At 32.2% G+C, this 17,032-nt stretch overlaps 2 protein-coding genes across 3 annotated transcripts; both read right to left on the minus strand.

Moving 5' to 3' along the window:
* Positions 1–5,167: 5,167 nt before the first annotated feature.
* LOC111010998 (pre-mRNA-splicing factor cwc22-like) lies at positions 5,168–8,816 on the minus strand. 2 transcript variants are annotated; one of them, XM_088120588.1, is made up of 9 exons: positions 8,594–8,816; positions 7,817–8,252; positions 7,539–7,728; positions 7,016–7,119; positions 6,820–6,922; positions 6,409–6,710; positions 6,060–6,161; positions 5,853–5,946; positions 5,550–5,689 (listed from the first exon to the last, which is right to left on the minus strand). In XM_088120588.1, the coding sequence occupies exons 2-8, from the start codon at positions 8,234–8,236 to the stop codon at positions 5,902–5,904; spliced, it is 1,266 nt and encodes a 421-aa protein (XP_087976714.1). In that variant the 5' UTR covers positions 8,237–8,252; positions 8,594–8,816; the 3' UTR covers positions 5,550–5,689; positions 5,853–5,901. The 2 variants fall into 2 exon arrangements, with proteins under 2 accessions (XP_087976713.1, XP_087976714.1); XM_088120587.1 differs by having other exon boundaries at positions 5,168–5,689; positions 5,853–6,161; positions 8,594–8,815.
* A 4,661-nt stretch (positions 8,817–13,477) lies between these two features.
* Positions 13,478–14,071, minus strand: LOC111011237 (uncharacterized). The gene has a single exon (XM_022284936.1). It carries the CDS (start codon positions 14,069–14,071, stop codon positions 13,478–13,480), a length of 594 nt encoding a protein of 197 aa, XP_022140628.1.
* Positions 14,072–17,032: the final 2,961 nt, after the last annotated feature.

Raw genomic sequence — 17,032 nt, forward strand, 5'->3', positions numbered from 1 at the left:
TGCTTATTTATTTTTTTTTCGGGTGATAATTTGAATGTTTTTTAAAGTTAAATCCACGTGGGTTTGCTTGAGGAAATTGCAATGAATCAATGCCTTGTCTTTTTTTAAAAAAATAATAATAAATCAGAATCTTGGTAAAGAATAATTTCTCTCAAGAAAATTGGAGTTGAGATTTAATCATATGATGATGACTTTTAATTTAAAAATAAAAGCGAATATTATGATTTACTGACGGTTAAAACTGGTAAGGAATAATTTATCTCAAGAATTTTTGATAGTCAATTATTTGTAAAAATAATTTTCTTCAAGCCCTCATATATAAAAAGAACGGTAGAAGAGAAGTAGAGAGGAAAATGTGGTGAAAATTAAAAAAAAAATCGTGTTTTCATTTAGATTTATTTATTGGAGATTGAAATTAATTTAAGTTCCCTTCCATTTAAAAAATTTGATGTTTTAGGAAAAATGTTTTTAACCAGCATTTGTATGGTTGGTTCCTTCAAAGATTTTTCAAACCTTATTTGTGTAAATATTTTTTTATATAACAAAATTGCATTGGCTTAAGATTGTAAATTGATATTACTATCATATATTAAAAAATAGCATTTGGGATTCATATATATCTTTTGTATTTTGTTTAATTATTAAATAACATAGAGTTAAGTTGATAGTTGTTTTGTTTTTTATTTTCTGTTTTCAAAAGTTAATTTTTTTATAAACAATTATGTGATCCACTTTTAAAATCTTAACTAAAATTTTCAAACCTTTTTAAAATACGTTTTGCATTTAAATTTCAACTGAGTTTTCAATGATATTCTCAATAAAAAAAAAAAAAAACATAACCAAGTTAACTAAATTAATTTTCAAAAATAGAAACCTAATCATCATCAGGTAGATCTTGGATAGTGAATAAAAAAGTTTTAAACATTAAAAAAAATGTAGGTAAAAAGTAAAGAGAATCAGTGAGATTATAGTTAACTATGCCTATACATAAGCCAATTTAATTAGTGAAACCATATACCTTCAATAATAAGTTGGTCCTTATTACCTCATAAATACTCTCTAACCTACTTGAAAATCCATTTGTTTTCTCCTAGCTAGCCCTAAGTTCTAACATAGTTGAAAACCAAAAACGTGAATAAAAATTGAAAATTTTTAATAGTAAGACTACTTTGTGAAATGAGCTAAAATCATAGGAACTAAATTAAAATCGAAATTAAGCTTAAACTATAGTACTTTTGATACTTTAAATCCACATAAGCCAAATTGAAAAATTATCCTAATCATAGAATAATTTAACCTTATATAAAAACTTTCATCTAATCTCCAACTTATAAAGAGGCATTTGGAGGAGAAGGATGAGAGGAATTTGGCATTAGTTGGAAAACACCAATTTCTAAGTTGTTTGAGAGAGAGAGATGATTAGTTTTTGATATAATTGGAGCTCTCCACAAATGGGAAAATGTTATGTTCCTTCCATCCCTTTCATATGGTCAAAATATATTCAAAGTTTGGCCTTCATCAACAAACTATATATATACATATCCAATTAAATGATTAAGATAAATGCAATATTGGTTTAAATACTATATTTTCAACATTGATTTATTTTAATCTATGTATTTTTTGTCATTTTAGTTTATGTACTTTCAAATCGTCTATTTTGATTCATTAGTTCTAAGAAGTTTACCATTTTGTTAGTTTATTTTATTTTCGTCTCATTTATTTTAATTATAATTTTAAAATGATACTCCACCACTAAATTTCTTGAAATGTAGTTATAAATTTGTATTAAGTGATTTTTATTGTGTATAAATTTGTGTTAAATTTTACAAATTGGGACCAAATTTGTCGCTTTTTATAAGTACAGGTTCACTAAAATTTTATCTAAAAAAATTTACTAAAATTAACACAATTTTAAAGTGCATTGATCAAAATGAATATTTCAAAAGTAAAGGAACCAAAATAGTATTTAAAACTATTATGATACTCAAATTTTATACCACCCATCCAATTTAACCTTAAATATAATTTACTCTATTTTTTTCATTTTGGTCCTCAAATATTTAAAAATTTATTTTGATTATTGAATTGTACTTATCGAACTTTCATGAAATTTCAAATTTAGTCGTATATATATAACATCTAGTTGGATTTTCACTAAACTTGGAATTTAACAAAAAGTTGAGTACTAAAATTATGATTTTAAAATTTTAAAGTACAAAAAATATTTGTATAAAAGTTTAAGACGGAAACTATGTAATTTAAATTAAATCAATAATTATTTCAAAAAATTCAATAATTAACTAATAACTATAAAGTTTTACAAAAATAGTGTGTAATCTCAAGTTTTTGTATGTTAATGGAATTTCAAAGAAAAATTAAACTTTGATGTTTGTTATTGTGACACTCTACATAATTTCATAAACTAATTTAATTAATTTAAAATTATTTCCTGTTCCTTTCAAATTTGATAAGGATAGCAATATTTTGAATCATTCAACTTAATTAATTTATTTTTTAGGAGACTTATATGTGTTGTATAATTAAGAAAAAGTTAGAAAAATAAAACACAATAAATATGTCAGATCAATTTGTTACACTGACCTTGATTTTCTTATTTTTTTTATTTCTTGGTCAAACAAGAATAATTTAATTAAAATATATTTTTTTCCTTTTTGACATTTTTAAAGCTAGGGTATATTAAATATAAATTCAATTGATTGAATTTAGAATTATAATATTAGTTATTTAGATGTAAGGGTAGGGGCGACACAATTCTCTATAAAATAAAAGGTCTTGTTTAAAATAGGTTGGTTTAGGTTGAAGTTGGAGAAAATAATATTTTCTAATTTTCTTCAAAGAGAGAAAAAAAAAAAGCTCGAAGAATATAAGACCCCAATCCCAAGTTTTTAAATATTATTATTATAATAAAATCTTTTATGCAATAAACAAAATATATACATTTAAAATGAGAATATTGCAAAAAAAAAAATGTTTAGGCTTGAAGATAAAAAGATCCAACACACCTCAAATTTTCATCATATCTCATTCATTTTTCAAAAAAGAAAAATGTCGTTTCAAAGTCAATTAATTAATTTATATAACTCGAATTTTGATTAGTTCAATCATTATTATGGAATATTGTCAAAACAAACATAGCTCGACAATAATTGGCATATATCTTCAACCAAGAAGTTATAAATTCAAAAGACTTTTTTTAGTATAACATTTAGGAGTGTAGATTCGAATTCACAACTTTTTGATCGGAGATAAATACCTTAACCAGTTAAACTATGTTTCGGTTGAAATTTTTTTCTTGAATATATAACTCAATTTGTTAAGTCATATATCATCGACCTTAAGTTCAAATCTCTACCTTACAAATAGTTTTTTTTTATATATATATATATACAACCTTACAAATAGTTGAACTCATAATAATAATAAAAATAAATTCTAATGAAAAATTCCAAATTAGGTAATTGAATTAGATACAAATCAACTCCAACTATATACCAAATTTCAAACAAATTTGGATTAAATATACAGATCATGGTGACGGTAATGGCCCATTATTAAAATAATTTGACACGCACCTAATTCCATTCCCTTCGAAATTTTAATATCCCTATATAGTTTCGAAATAAATATTAATTTTCCCCTCTGGAACTATAAAATACACATATACCTATTTATTTCATCTCACTGTGAGAAGAGATTGACATTCCCAACACAAACGTGGGATCAGTTGGACCTTTATTAATTATTGACCTCAAGTATAATTTTCGATTTAATAATAATAAGAATAAAATTACGATCGGTAGGACTTGAATTTACGACATCAGTTTTTGAGATCCATGTTCTACTAAACTGAACTAAGAACGTTTTATTATCAAACTAAATGCAACCCTAATGTATCTTGAATACATATTATTATCAAATATAATATAAGGGAAAAAAAGATTGATTCAGTATATGTATGTTCAATTTTTATGAATCTCACTGGATCCCTCGTTACTATTCATACACGATAAGTAATAGGTAAAGATGACATGATTTGAACTCATAACATTTTTTACCCACTCTTGTTTTGGTCATATTTTTAAAAAGTGACCACTTTGGTTCTTTTATTTTATATATATCTTTTGGTGATAAAAATGTCAGTATGATACTACATTCAATAAATTTTTTGAAATGTAATTGAGTTTCCTATGTGTATAGAATTTGTGTATAAATTTTGCAAACAAAAAATAAAATGATCCCTCAAAATAAAGGGACCATAATCAACGTTTTGGAAAATATAGGGATTAAAATGAACCAAAATTAAAAAAAAAATCAAAATTGAAAGTACACAAACAAAAGTTAATATAGCTTCGCACGGACGACACCAATTGTTGTTAGCACCGATGTGTACCTTGTATCAAGATGTAAGGTTGATTGCCTTTTATAAGGTGTGGTATTATTTGCCGAGCTATGAGTCTTCCAAATGAATGATGAGTCTCCATGTAATTGAAAGAACTGGAGACTTTTCGATGCATGTTTCGTCAACAACGGCATAGTGTCGAGAATCACAACGTGTTATCTAAAATTCAATTAAAGGTAAACGCTTGTAAATGCTTTCATTAAATAGGTCGGCTCAGTATTATTTGTCGAGCTATGAGTCTTCCAGATGAATGATGTGTCCAGAAAGAACTTGAGACTTTCCGATGCATGTTTCGTCGACAACGACATGGTTTTATAAAGGAAGATTCCCCTAACACTTGGTCACTCTCCTACTTATATAGTACATTTTTTTGTATTTGTAGCATATACAATATATGTTAAACTGGGGTATATTTTGGATATATGTTACATCTACGAAGTATATGTTAAATTATATGTTAAATTGAGGTATATTTTGGATATATGTTGCATCTACTTTGTTTTTTTATGGACATTCAAACTCACGACCTCTTAGAGTATTTTATCGATAAAAAATTATTTTATTTAATGGTATAAATATGTAAGGTTAAATATTCATAAAGATAGACATTTGTCAAATATTGATTCCATAGAGAGAACATTTGTAAAATATATATATATATATATATAATTTTTAGGAGTTTTAAATGTTTGTTTTTGAGACCAACAATTCTTCAAAAATAATAAACAATAAAAAATACACAAATGGTTAAGTTTTTAATAAAATTGAACAAGAAACGGATAGCTCTCGCAGCACCATTAGCTAATCTTATAAACAATCTAATTCACTCATTTTATCCACCAATTTACTTCTTTTTTTTTTTTCTTAATGGGAAAAAGTACTTCATTAATTAAAATAGAAGGGAACTGCCACTTGTGTAAACGGGTTATAAGAACCAAATCAGAATTTGCTATAGAATTCAGCCTTGGATCTGAAAGGCATTCAGATCATAAATCCAGGTTTCAACTTGGCTTCAATTGTCCAATTCGCCCGAAAAAAAAAATCTGGTACTAACATCTTCCTAATTTCCTCCTCTTTTTTTCAGGCATATTCTTCAAATGTTCTCGTAAATTTTCCGTCACACAGCCAAAGCCCGATCTCCGTGAAGAAGTTGATTGAAAATGTTGTGTTGGTTGGACAATCCCTAGGAAAAATTGATTCAAGCGAATCCTGCATCGTTTTGAGTCGATCATTCAACACTTGAACGCCCAGACGATCTGCCAGTCCCTGCACCACAATTTCACCAAATTAAATACAAAATTAACATTTCCTCAACTATATACATACAATATAGGAAGATATTTCTCAAACTGGAGAACTTGAAAGTCAATCTCATAAATGTGTTATAAGAAAAAAGGCATGTTACATTTAGGGGGTTGACTAGAAATACCTCGAAAAGGAACTTGATAAAAATCCGAGATGAAGATGTGGTGTCTTCTTCAGTCAAGCGAATATAAGACAAGACATGCCATGGGAGAGCATCCCTGCAAAGTATGTCGGCAAAAAACATAGCTACATTTAGTATCTTATTAGTTTCAAACCTATGAACCATAGAATATTGCTGGACAAAGCATTTCTCAAAATTTTCCTGATACACCTTATTGATCTTGCAAAACCTTTCCCCAACTTCAGCATAAAATTCTCGGTAAATTTTTTGTTGACTGCAACATTCCAACAGCAGCATAACGCATAACTCCATCTGCAAAAGACCACAACCAAGACAGATGAATTGACCCACTCTTGTACTAAAATATTGCAAAAATGCAACATAACAGAAGATGATGCCACACAAACATCAAGATTACACGACACTACTGAGCCAGTTCTAGGATATGATAGTGTGCTATCGGCAACATTGATAAGACAAGAAACTAAGTTCAATTTCAAAAAGGGTATGACACTTTAGACACAAAATATTAGCAATAGGCAAAACTTATAGAACTTACCTCTTGACCGGGCTCAAGTCTAATTTTTAGAAGCTTATGCCCAGCTTCCTCAAAATTTCCACTGGACATAATTGTCAGATAAATTGTCCTTCTGAGATTCACAAGATTGGTCTCTGTTGCATCAATTATTTGCATCTGCTGCTCATTTTCTTCTTCAGCTTCTTCTATGCCATCCTCGTCGTCATCATCTGATCCACCATCCGATTTATCCTTCCCCTCGTATCTCTCAGCAAGTATTCTTTTCTCCAACCCTTCATAACGCTTCTCGTTCTCGAGGAAATTTGGATCAGCTTTGAATATATCTGGCAGCGAGACAAGAAAATAATAAATACATAGATAAAACAAACATCATGAAAACGCCCACTTTGATTATTGAATAAAACATGTACACAGTTTTATAAAAAGAGATACCAAGAGCAATCTCAGGATCTATCTCTTCTTGTAGAGAGATTTCATGAGTCAACTGATCTTCTGACTCTACAAGGTCTAGTTCTGGACGAACAGCTGGATAGCCCTGAATCAAATCCAGAACAAATAAATAAATAAATAAATTTCTCCTCCAACACAAGGAAGCTAGACATGTATGCTAAGACAAAAGCGACTATACCTTGAACTTTTCTTTCCGTATTGCAAATAGGCCTTCAATTAGAAACTGAACCCTTTTGTCTACTTCTCCTTCATGAAGAATCCCTCGAAAACACTCAAATATTCCTACAATAATTGAATAAGAAGTAAAGAAAATTGAATGAACAAAAAACAAAATGTTCAAATAATTTCATAAGATAGATCCAATATAAACAATCAGTAAACATTGTGATTGCACGCAACATATATCAAAGAATTCAGAATAAAGTCATTTCTAATAATCTAGGCATAGATGGAGAAACCCTTTTAAGAGTCTAAGACTATTCTAGTTCCCTCAGTTTTTGACATACATGTATTGCTTCCTTGCCTACAGTGCATATATTTTACAAACATAAGCATTCAAATAGATATTTATTTCTCAATCTTCTATCCAGAAGCTATGTCTTTCTGGATCAAACCAAAACCATCAAGAAGTTAAAGGATCCTTCGATGAATTAACATGATTGAATACTGCCTAAATCTAGAGATAAGAAATCGATACGCACCATGAAACGCTCTGGGATAAAAATCTTGCAGTATTGCTCCACATTCACTAACAAAACCGACGGCCACCTCTACAGTGTCATCCGTAGGATTCTCGAGCAACAGTGTGAGTACTTCTAACCCAATTATTTCATGAGCAACTTGTTGGTTCACTAAATGGGCTATGAATTTCAGGGCAGCAATTAGTTGAGGCTGTCAAAGATAGAGGATCAGATGTAAATTTTAAAATATAAGATCTTAGCAGAAACATAATGGAAAGAAGGAAATACAGTAATATTACCTTGTCATTCCGTTTACATGCTCTTTTGAGCTGCAAGAGCATTCTTCCCAATAGAAGTTTTCCCACCACCGGAAACTTAGAATTCACAACAGCGGCCAGTGCAGCAAAAACGTTTGTGAACCCAGGAGATGCCATTTGTGACCTCATAATGGAGCGGCAGAATAGACCCCTGCCCCTGATGAGGTTCTCTGCAAATAACTCTGGAATTATATTCTTGATATTGGTAGCATTGACCTTGTTCAGAAGACCGTTAATGCTCTTTCGCAGGGCATCCCAGGTCAAACGTTGGTACTGAATGCTGCTTTTATCTTGAAGGTCCTCCATGATTCGGGCCACCTTGGCAGGTGGAAGGTAAACTCCTGCCAGACGCTTATCAGCATTGCTAGGTCTTTCCTCTTTGAGTGTCCTTGACATCGCCATAGTTAGCCTGCAAAACCTGTGGGGGTGAGTGAGTACCAGACTCAACATAATTTTATTTAAAAGCAAAAGCAGAAGACTAATTAACACATATACTCAACTAAAAACAGAACCACAAGAAGGATGTAGGTGAAAATTAAACCATATATATTATTAGCAACCAACTCCTCTTGATGCATGAACATATCAAGAACCTCGCAACTCCCACTACGCCGAATTCAAAATCTGAAAACCGACCGTTTTCCTCTGCCAATATGCACCGACCAGTTCGGTCGGTTTATCGACAGTTTAAAAAAAAAGGATTCACAAATAAAACAAAAAGAAACAACGTTAATTTAAAAAGAAAAAAATCAAATATACCTACTAGGATTCCGAATAGCAGTTTTTAAAGTTAAGATGAAGGGTGGGCGATGGTCGGAACGGTATGCGGGCGACAGGTTATTGCTGAGTTAGGGCGAGCAGCGGCGTGAGTCGTGAGAAAGAAAGCGCAGCGGCTTGAGTCGTGAGAAAGAAAGGGGTTGCCGACGTCGTGCGGGTGAGGGAGAGACGGAGAGAATAAGGAGGGTGGGGGGCCGTGTGAGGTTAAAACAAAAAATTAACCCTTAACTTATTGAGCAAGAAAGATCAAAACAACGATTTTAAATCGACAAATTCCCTTATTTGATTTTTTTTTTTTTTTGAGAATTTCCTTATATGAAATTCGAGAAAAGATTTTAAATTCTCTCATTTGAAAGTTTGAAAAACAGATTTTACCTTTTTTTTAAGTAATTATTTATCTTGTTATTTATTTGATATTATTTTTATTTTTATTTCTCGCCTATGATGGTTGAACAACAAAAAATTTGTATAATTAATTATTTTTAATTTTAAAAGTAATTAATTAAAATCAAGTGTGAGTGTATCTAACCTTTTTAAAAGAATATGCAAATTAAACTAATAATACTCATTTTAGATTCTGTCATTTCAAATTCAAAGAAGTATTTAAAAACCTTTTATTTTTCTTGGAGGGATTTTAAGGTTTTTATCCTTTTTTAAGGATTTTAAATTATTTGTCTAATTTGGAATGAAAATCACTTTACATTTACATTAGAAAGGATAATAAAAAATGTCCCCACGTATGCGCCAGCAATGTCTCCTCCGCTCACCGTCTTCTTCTTCGGCGGTCCAGACGACTGCGCTCTGGCGGGAAAAGAACGTCGGAACATACAATGATAAGGATTTGCTAAATATTTTGAAAAATCTAAACTTCCCTTGGTAGTTTTTCTCGGGAAATTATAACTGAAAAAATCAAGGAAGTGAGAGGGAAGAAGAAAATTCTAGTAGGTGGGGGACGGAATAAGAGAGAAATCTAAAAAATTAGATGAGGAGATAGCGAAGTAATTTGTTATCAGGTGATCTCAGCAAAGGCCTAGAAAACATAGGTTTTAAAAAGGGTTATTAAAAACAAGCTTTTTTAAAATGCCTATTCGACCCAAAATCCCGAAAGTCGAGAGAGGGAGAACAAGCGGGGAGAGGAAGTAGAAGGAGTGGAGAAAGAGTAAAAATAAATTTAATTTTTTTATTCATGAAAATTTAAGAGTTTAATTTTGTAAAATTGAGGTGTAATTTTTCGATCTTATGAAAATTTGAGGGTTTAATTTTTACAATTGAAAGTTGAAATGTGTAATTGTAACATTTCATCCTACTTTATGGTGCGAGGAAGTGAGGTCACCAAGCTAAACTCATGTTAGTTTAAATTATTATATATCATGTGATAAGAAACTATGGAATTTATTTGAAATCCATAAAGATCTGAAATCACTCAGAATTATGAGGTACTAAGGGTGGAAAACGAGCTAAAATGAAAAATCCAATTTGTCTGAACCAAACAGTTTTTTCCCTCCCTCTTCCTCTCTCCCCTATCCTTCTCTCATTAGAAGGGGAAAAAGATCTAAACAAGTTTGACGGCGTGATTTGTGGGCAGCGGCGTGCGGGTGAGGGAGAGACAGAGAGAATAAAGGAGGGTGAGGGGCCGCGTGAGGTTAAAACAAAAAATTAACCCTAACTTATTAAGCAAAAAAGATCAGAACAACGATTTTAAATCGACAAATTCCCTTATTTGAATTTTTTTTTGAGAATTTCCTTATATAAAATTCGAGAAAAGATTTCAAATTCTCTTATTTGAAGTTTGAAAAACAGATTTTATCCTTTTTTTTAAGTAATTATTTATCTTGTTATTTATTTGATTTTATTATTATTTTTATTTCTCGCCAATGATTGGTTTAACAACAAAAAAAAATTGTATAATTAAATTTTTTAATTTTAAAAGTAATTAATTAAAATCAACTGTAAGTGTGTCTAACTTTTTTGAAAATATGTGTACCAATCAATTAATTTCAAATTTAAATAAATATCAGTCCGGCCCCAATTAATTTTAAAATTTCCATTGCTGGCAAAGGATCTAGGTGACAATTTTTTTCATTTTATTTTTTTACCGTGGTAACAAAATAAGAAACAATCAGGATTCGATTAATGCATCAATAAACTCAGATAAATATGCATTCAAATATCTCGCACCATCGAAATTGAGAGCTAAGGAGAGAAATAAAAAATGTTCAGGCATCGAGATTTTGATGGATAATTTCAGTAACAGAGAAGTAATAAGAGGTAAAAGACAAGAAAGGTATGCGTTGAGAGTCTTGAGACTGGGAGAGCTTCTATGAGAAAGGGAAGCTGTAGCTTACATATTAATAAAAAAATATATAATAACCTCTCTTCTAAAAACATAATTTGTGATTCTTTATGACCCTTTTTCACTCTTTTTCACTATCTTTGTAAAGTTACCAAAAAAATATCGTGTTCGTGAAATTATCCACCAATCCCTTGACTCAACCCTTACAATTTTTTTTTATTTGAATCTAATATGTAAAAAAAATCAATATTTTAATTTAGTAATCAAAACTAAATTAGGATGAAAAAATCATTTGGATGATCCAATAATAATTAGATAAGATTTGTTCAGATTTAATTTTTTTAAAAAAAATCAAGATTTCGTAAATTTCGGGACCAGACCGGACCAGTCCAGTTTTTTTTGGTGAAAGATGGCTGGTTGAGATATTTAATTTTTACTATACTAGAATCTAGATACTGTTAGGAATTAATTAGATTCATCATAACAAATGAAATCTTAGATCCATTAGTAGCTGCCCATTTTGCCCTTTCCTATCCTATCCAATAAAAGTTGCATTGCCATATCCCGAATAAAAGCAATGCTACTTGAAAACGAAAACCTCCATTTGGTTCTCCTAGTTTTGTGATCAAGCTCTTCTCCTTTTTCTTCCTACCTTATTCTGAACCAAATCAGTCAGATTGTGATATGTTATTTCTAATTTATGTATCATTGTTTGTAGAATAAAGTATATGGTTGCATGAATTTGTTTTTGTTGCTTGATTGTTATTTTCTTTCTTGGGAGCCCCACGTGAGGTCTCATTCGACCAAAAATTTAACTGATAACGATGAGAAACACAACCGAACAATGTCAAGCGGTTGTCATAGAGGTGCGCGCTAGTTGATATCCGAATACAAACGGATATAAAAAGAAAACGAACAAGCCTTCAACTTGTCAATTATAGTGACGGAAGCATATCATACGATATGGAAGCAGGAAATTTAGCTGGTGTTTGGTTATGGATTGTACTCAGAAAAAAAACCGAAAAAAGACTAGAGAACTTGAATTGTTTGTAGTTTTTATTCCAAATTTGTTATTAATCTTTTACGGTTCAGATTTTTTTCCCCTCTAATCAAGGGAAGGATATAGGAGAGAGGGAGGAAGAGAATTAACCTAGGCGACATTGAATGAACTCGGGCGTGATTTATGGACGAACTCGGGCGGGATTTGGACGAACTCGAGAAAGATTGAACAAAATTCGAGCGAGATTAAACATAATTGGAGCGAGATTGAATTCAGAGTTTCATACAAAATCCTCGAATCAAACCATCAATCGCTAGAAAATCGCTCAACATAAAACTAAATCCTCAGATAAAAAATTTCCCCCAAACTCCCTAGAAAATTGAATTGATCCCGTTAGAAAATCGCTCAACAGAAACTGTCAAACTAAGAAAACTAATACTTTTATTTTATTTTATTTATTTTGTAAAGTGTAGACAAAATATGGCAACTAAATTTGCTACTCGAGAAAACAGAAAGAAAAAGAAAAGTGTGTAAAGATCTTGAGGGGCTTTCTTTGTAATTTCACACTATTTGCAAATAAATAAAAGATATTGACCCAACATAGCAGAAAATGATGCCAGCCAAACATCAAGATTACACGACACTACTGAGCCAGTTCTAGGATATGATAGTGTGCTATCGGCAACATTGATAAGACAAGAAACTAAGTTCAATTTCAAAAAGGGTATGACATTTTAGACACAAAATATTAGCAATAGGCAAACCTTATAGAACTTACCTCTTGACCGAGCTCAAGTCTAATTTTTACAAGCTTATGCCCGGCTTCCTCAATTTTGTTGCACTGGACATAATTGTCAGATAAATTGTCCTTCTTAGATTCACAAGATTGGTCTCTGTTGCATCAATTATTTGCATCTGCTGCTCATTTTCTTCTTCAACTTCATCTTTTAAGTGTCCTTGCCATCGCCATAGTCAACATAATTTTATTTAAAAGCAAAAGCAGAAGACTAATTAACACATATGCTCCACTAAAAACAGAACCACAAGAAGGATGTAGGTCAAAATCAAACCATATATATTAGCAACCTAACAACTCTCGGTGCATAAACATAAACGGAAACACAATATTCCATATTCAATATTTACTTTAATAATAATAAGTGCACATTCCAAGAAGCAAGCAGTATTCGATCAGATAAACATAGCCTCAATCAAATACCTTTCAACTCCCTCTTTTTTTTTTTTTGTTTTGTTTTTTGAGCATGAGAAACTCTAACTTATTAATCAAGAAAGATCAAAACAAAGATTTTAAATTTTGAAATTCGAGAAAAGATTTTAACTCGAGGGAAGGAGTAGGTTTTTTGTTTGTTGTTGTTTTTTTTTTTTTGAGTACCTTTTTATTTCTTTTTAAGTCTTATGCTGCGGGTAGATTTGTTGTTAAGAGTACTTTTTAACCTTATTTTCATTATATATATTTTTACACAATTTCCTTCACCGTGTCTTAATTATAAAAACTGACACTCACATTCTTTGATATTTTTTTTTTTTTTGGAAAGAAAAGGAAAGCAAAACATTACACAAGCTCCTCCAAACATTCCATCTCTAAACAACTCTTCAACTCCAGTGGCCAATCCTCCATCCAGATCGAAAACTCGCGAAGAAGGAGAGCCCGTCGAGCTAACATGTGTGCCGCTTTATTACCCTCCCTCTTCACGAAATTGAAGCTTGCATGTAAGGATTGAGTCCAGAAATTCTTCGCCTTCAAAACGATTTCTCCCGTTTCCGACAGGTCCTCCGAAGGCTGAGAGAAAAGATTGAAAATACGAGATGAATCCGTCTCCAAAATCACTGGGTTGACACCAATTTTCGAAGCCAGTTGAAGACCCTCCACTGCAACAATCGCTTCCGCCATATCCACCGATTGAATATTCTCCAAGTACTTCGTAGCTGAAGCCATAACTTGCCCTCTGTCATTACGGATGATGATTCCCAATCCTGCATGCTGATCTGAAGCTAAAAAAGAGGCATCAGTGTTAATTTTATATATTCTTTTGTCCGGTGGTAGCCATAAAACCTCTGCTGTATTTGTAACTCTCCCAGGAAAAGGATTAGAGTTAGCTTCCCTAAACTCCATAACATATTTATTTGCCCATTCAACAAGCTTCATTCCTGTCTTGTACTGTCATTGAAAGCTCGTGCATTCCTTTGATTCCACAGCCCCCAAATAAGAACACATAATTCCTCAAAATCCGCCCAGCTTAGACTTTCATGCCACTCTCGAAGAATAAGAAATGGATAGTGATAATGCTGAATAGGAGATAGCTTTCCAAATTTCGAATTAATCCACAAAGTTTTAGCAAATTTGCATCTCCAAAACAGATGGATACTGTCTTCACCATTCCTCCCACGAAAATAGCAGCAATTTGTAACCTCCACATCCCTTTTAGATAGGTTACATAGACGCCATAGAAACACTTTTATTTTATTAGGGATGTGCATTTTCCAGAAACCGTTCCACCAACATTGAACCTCCTCAGAAGATGAAGAGGCCTGAACACACAGATTTATTTGATTTAATGAGTAAATGTTATATGTTTTTTTTTTTCAAAAATATAATATTATAAGTTTGTTTGTAAAACAGTTTCTTAAAGTTTCGAATTTATTTAAGTTACAAGTAAACAAAATTGTTTAAAAGAAATGAAAAATAAAAACAAAATATTAAGGACTGGTATCAATTTTCTTTTTAAAATCATATTTCTTAAGCAACGTTTCTTTTAATAAAATTTTTTTAAAAGCATTTTTAAATTTATAATCATATTTAAAAAATAAAAATGTTATTTTTAAAATCATTATTTAACTAAGTTGTTAAAACCATATTTTAAAAAATGATAACCCAAACATAGAAAACATATTCCCAAATAACGTTTATAATCTTAGTTATCAGAAACAAAATCATTACTCTTAAGTCATTAAAATTTATATCATATTTGTAATGAATTAGTTTTAGTTCAATGGGGTTGGTTTTGAACATTTTACCTCAATAGAGACAATAGGATGTCTAAACAATATCATGATGGTACGTATTAATCTCCTTTTCTACATTCTTCCCTTGTTTTTTTGTACGATCAAACAGATGATCTGTAGTACTGAAGCCTAGAAAAACTATTAGATTAAATAATTTCTGCTATGTGCTGCATAAATGAATTTGCAGAAGTTATATCCATTACTACATCATGGTTGCCTTCGCTTTAGTGGCAATTCTTGATCCATTTAGGCTAGTAACTAATGATTATAAGTAGAGTTCAAGGAGGATGTTGGTTTTCCTGGTTGATCGTGACAATTATATGTTTTTGCAGGTTGGCTGCCGTACAGCCATTTCGCTCGCCTATTGTTGTAAGAATTTGGTTATTCTCGACTTGCCTTGGTGTTGAAAGCTGACCAAGTAAGAAACACGGACACACATTTTTGGATGCAGTACCTGTGTCGGACACGATATATACAGACACGTGTCAAACACGCATTTTGGCATGTCTGATTATTTTATTTTTTATTTTTAAATTGGACACGGGCTGGACACGGCGTGGACATGACCTGGCATATTTGTGGGTTTTCTGAGCCCAAAATAAAAAGGCCCAATACCCATTAGTAATTAAAAAAAATGATTAGTAACCTAATACTTACCCACGAACAAAACAAAACACACAAACCCACTCCACGAAGCCGACGCTACTGCACCTAGGGGTGTTCAAAAAACCCGACAACCCGATGAACCCGACCAAAGGTTGGGTTGAAAAATTCTCAACCCGACCGGGTTGGGTCGGGTCTCGGGTTAAGCCTTAAAATTTTCAAATTGACCCGACCCAACCCGATAATACTTTATTTTTATTTTTTTAACCCCCTCTCCCCCCCCCCCCCCCCTCCTCCCCCCCCCCCCCCTCCCCCCCCCCCCCCCCCCCCCTCCCCCCCCCCCCCCCCCCCCCCCCCCCCTCATCTCCCTCTCTGTCTCCCTCCCTCCATCCCATTTCTTTTTCTTTCATCTCCCTCTCGGTCTCCCTCCCTCCATCCCATTTCTTTTTCTTTCATCTCCCTCTCGGTCTTCCTCCCTCCATCCCATTCCTTTCATCTTCCTATTGTTCTCCTTGGTCTTTCCCTCCCATGATATGAACCAAGGAGCTCTCTTTGTCATGCCTCATGGACCAATTACAAGATCAAGAGCTCGAAAACTTCAACAAGCCCTACTACTTCGTGTCCAAGCGTTCGTGAACTCGACACGAGAATTAAAAGGAAGACGTGCAAGAAGTTGGAACTATGCACTTCAATTTGGTGCAAGTTATGCATTTTTAAGTGTTTTTAAGGCAAGTCAAAGTCTACTTGGTCAAGGTCAAAGTCAACTCCATCAAGACAAGTCCAAGTCAACTCATTCAATTCAAAAACCAAGTCAAACACTCACATCCCTCATTATGGACGAGATGAACAATAAGAACAAAAATTTCAAAACAAAGATCAAGAAGAGCAATACGAAAACGGAAACATATATCCGATCTAGAGTCTAGAGCTCTGATACCAAAATGTTAAGAAACCCTTGAGAGTTGGATCTAAGAACCTTGCTAACGAACAAGACCCATAGAACTCAATCCCAAAAACCCCGAAAACAAGTATGAATCAACCCAAGGAAAAGTTTTAGAACGGATTACCTTGATGATCAATATCAAGAGTAGAGAAAACTTGTTTCTAAACTCGTGATTCGAATCACTCCACAAGAGGTATGATCAACACCGCTTGAATGATCCTAACATGCAAATTCTAAAGACACAAGAAATTGCACAAGAAATGGGAGATAAATCTCTCAACCAAGCTAATGAGAAAACTCACTTTTCATTCCACTTCAAATTGTGTTTACAACAAGACATCTCAAGGTTATATATAGCCATCCTAGCAAGCCATATGAAAAGTCTTAAGCAAATGAAAAGACTTGTAACTTACAAGAAATGAAAAGACTTGTAAATGAAAAGACATAACTTACAAGAAATAAAAAGACAAGCAAATGAAAGGTTAAGAACATGGAAAGTCAACCAAAATAAGTGCAATCTCGTCCATAATGAGGGATGTGAGTGTTTGACTTGGTTTT

This window comes from Momordica charantia (genome assembly GCF_013281855.1).
Source record: "Momordica charantia cultivar OHB3-1 chromosome 2 unlocalized genomic scaffold, Mcharantia_2.0 BLBB01000002.1, whole genome shotgun sequence".
Lineage (NCBI taxonomy): Eukaryota > Viridiplantae > Streptophyta > Magnoliopsida > Cucurbitales > Cucurbitaceae > Momordica > Momordica charantia.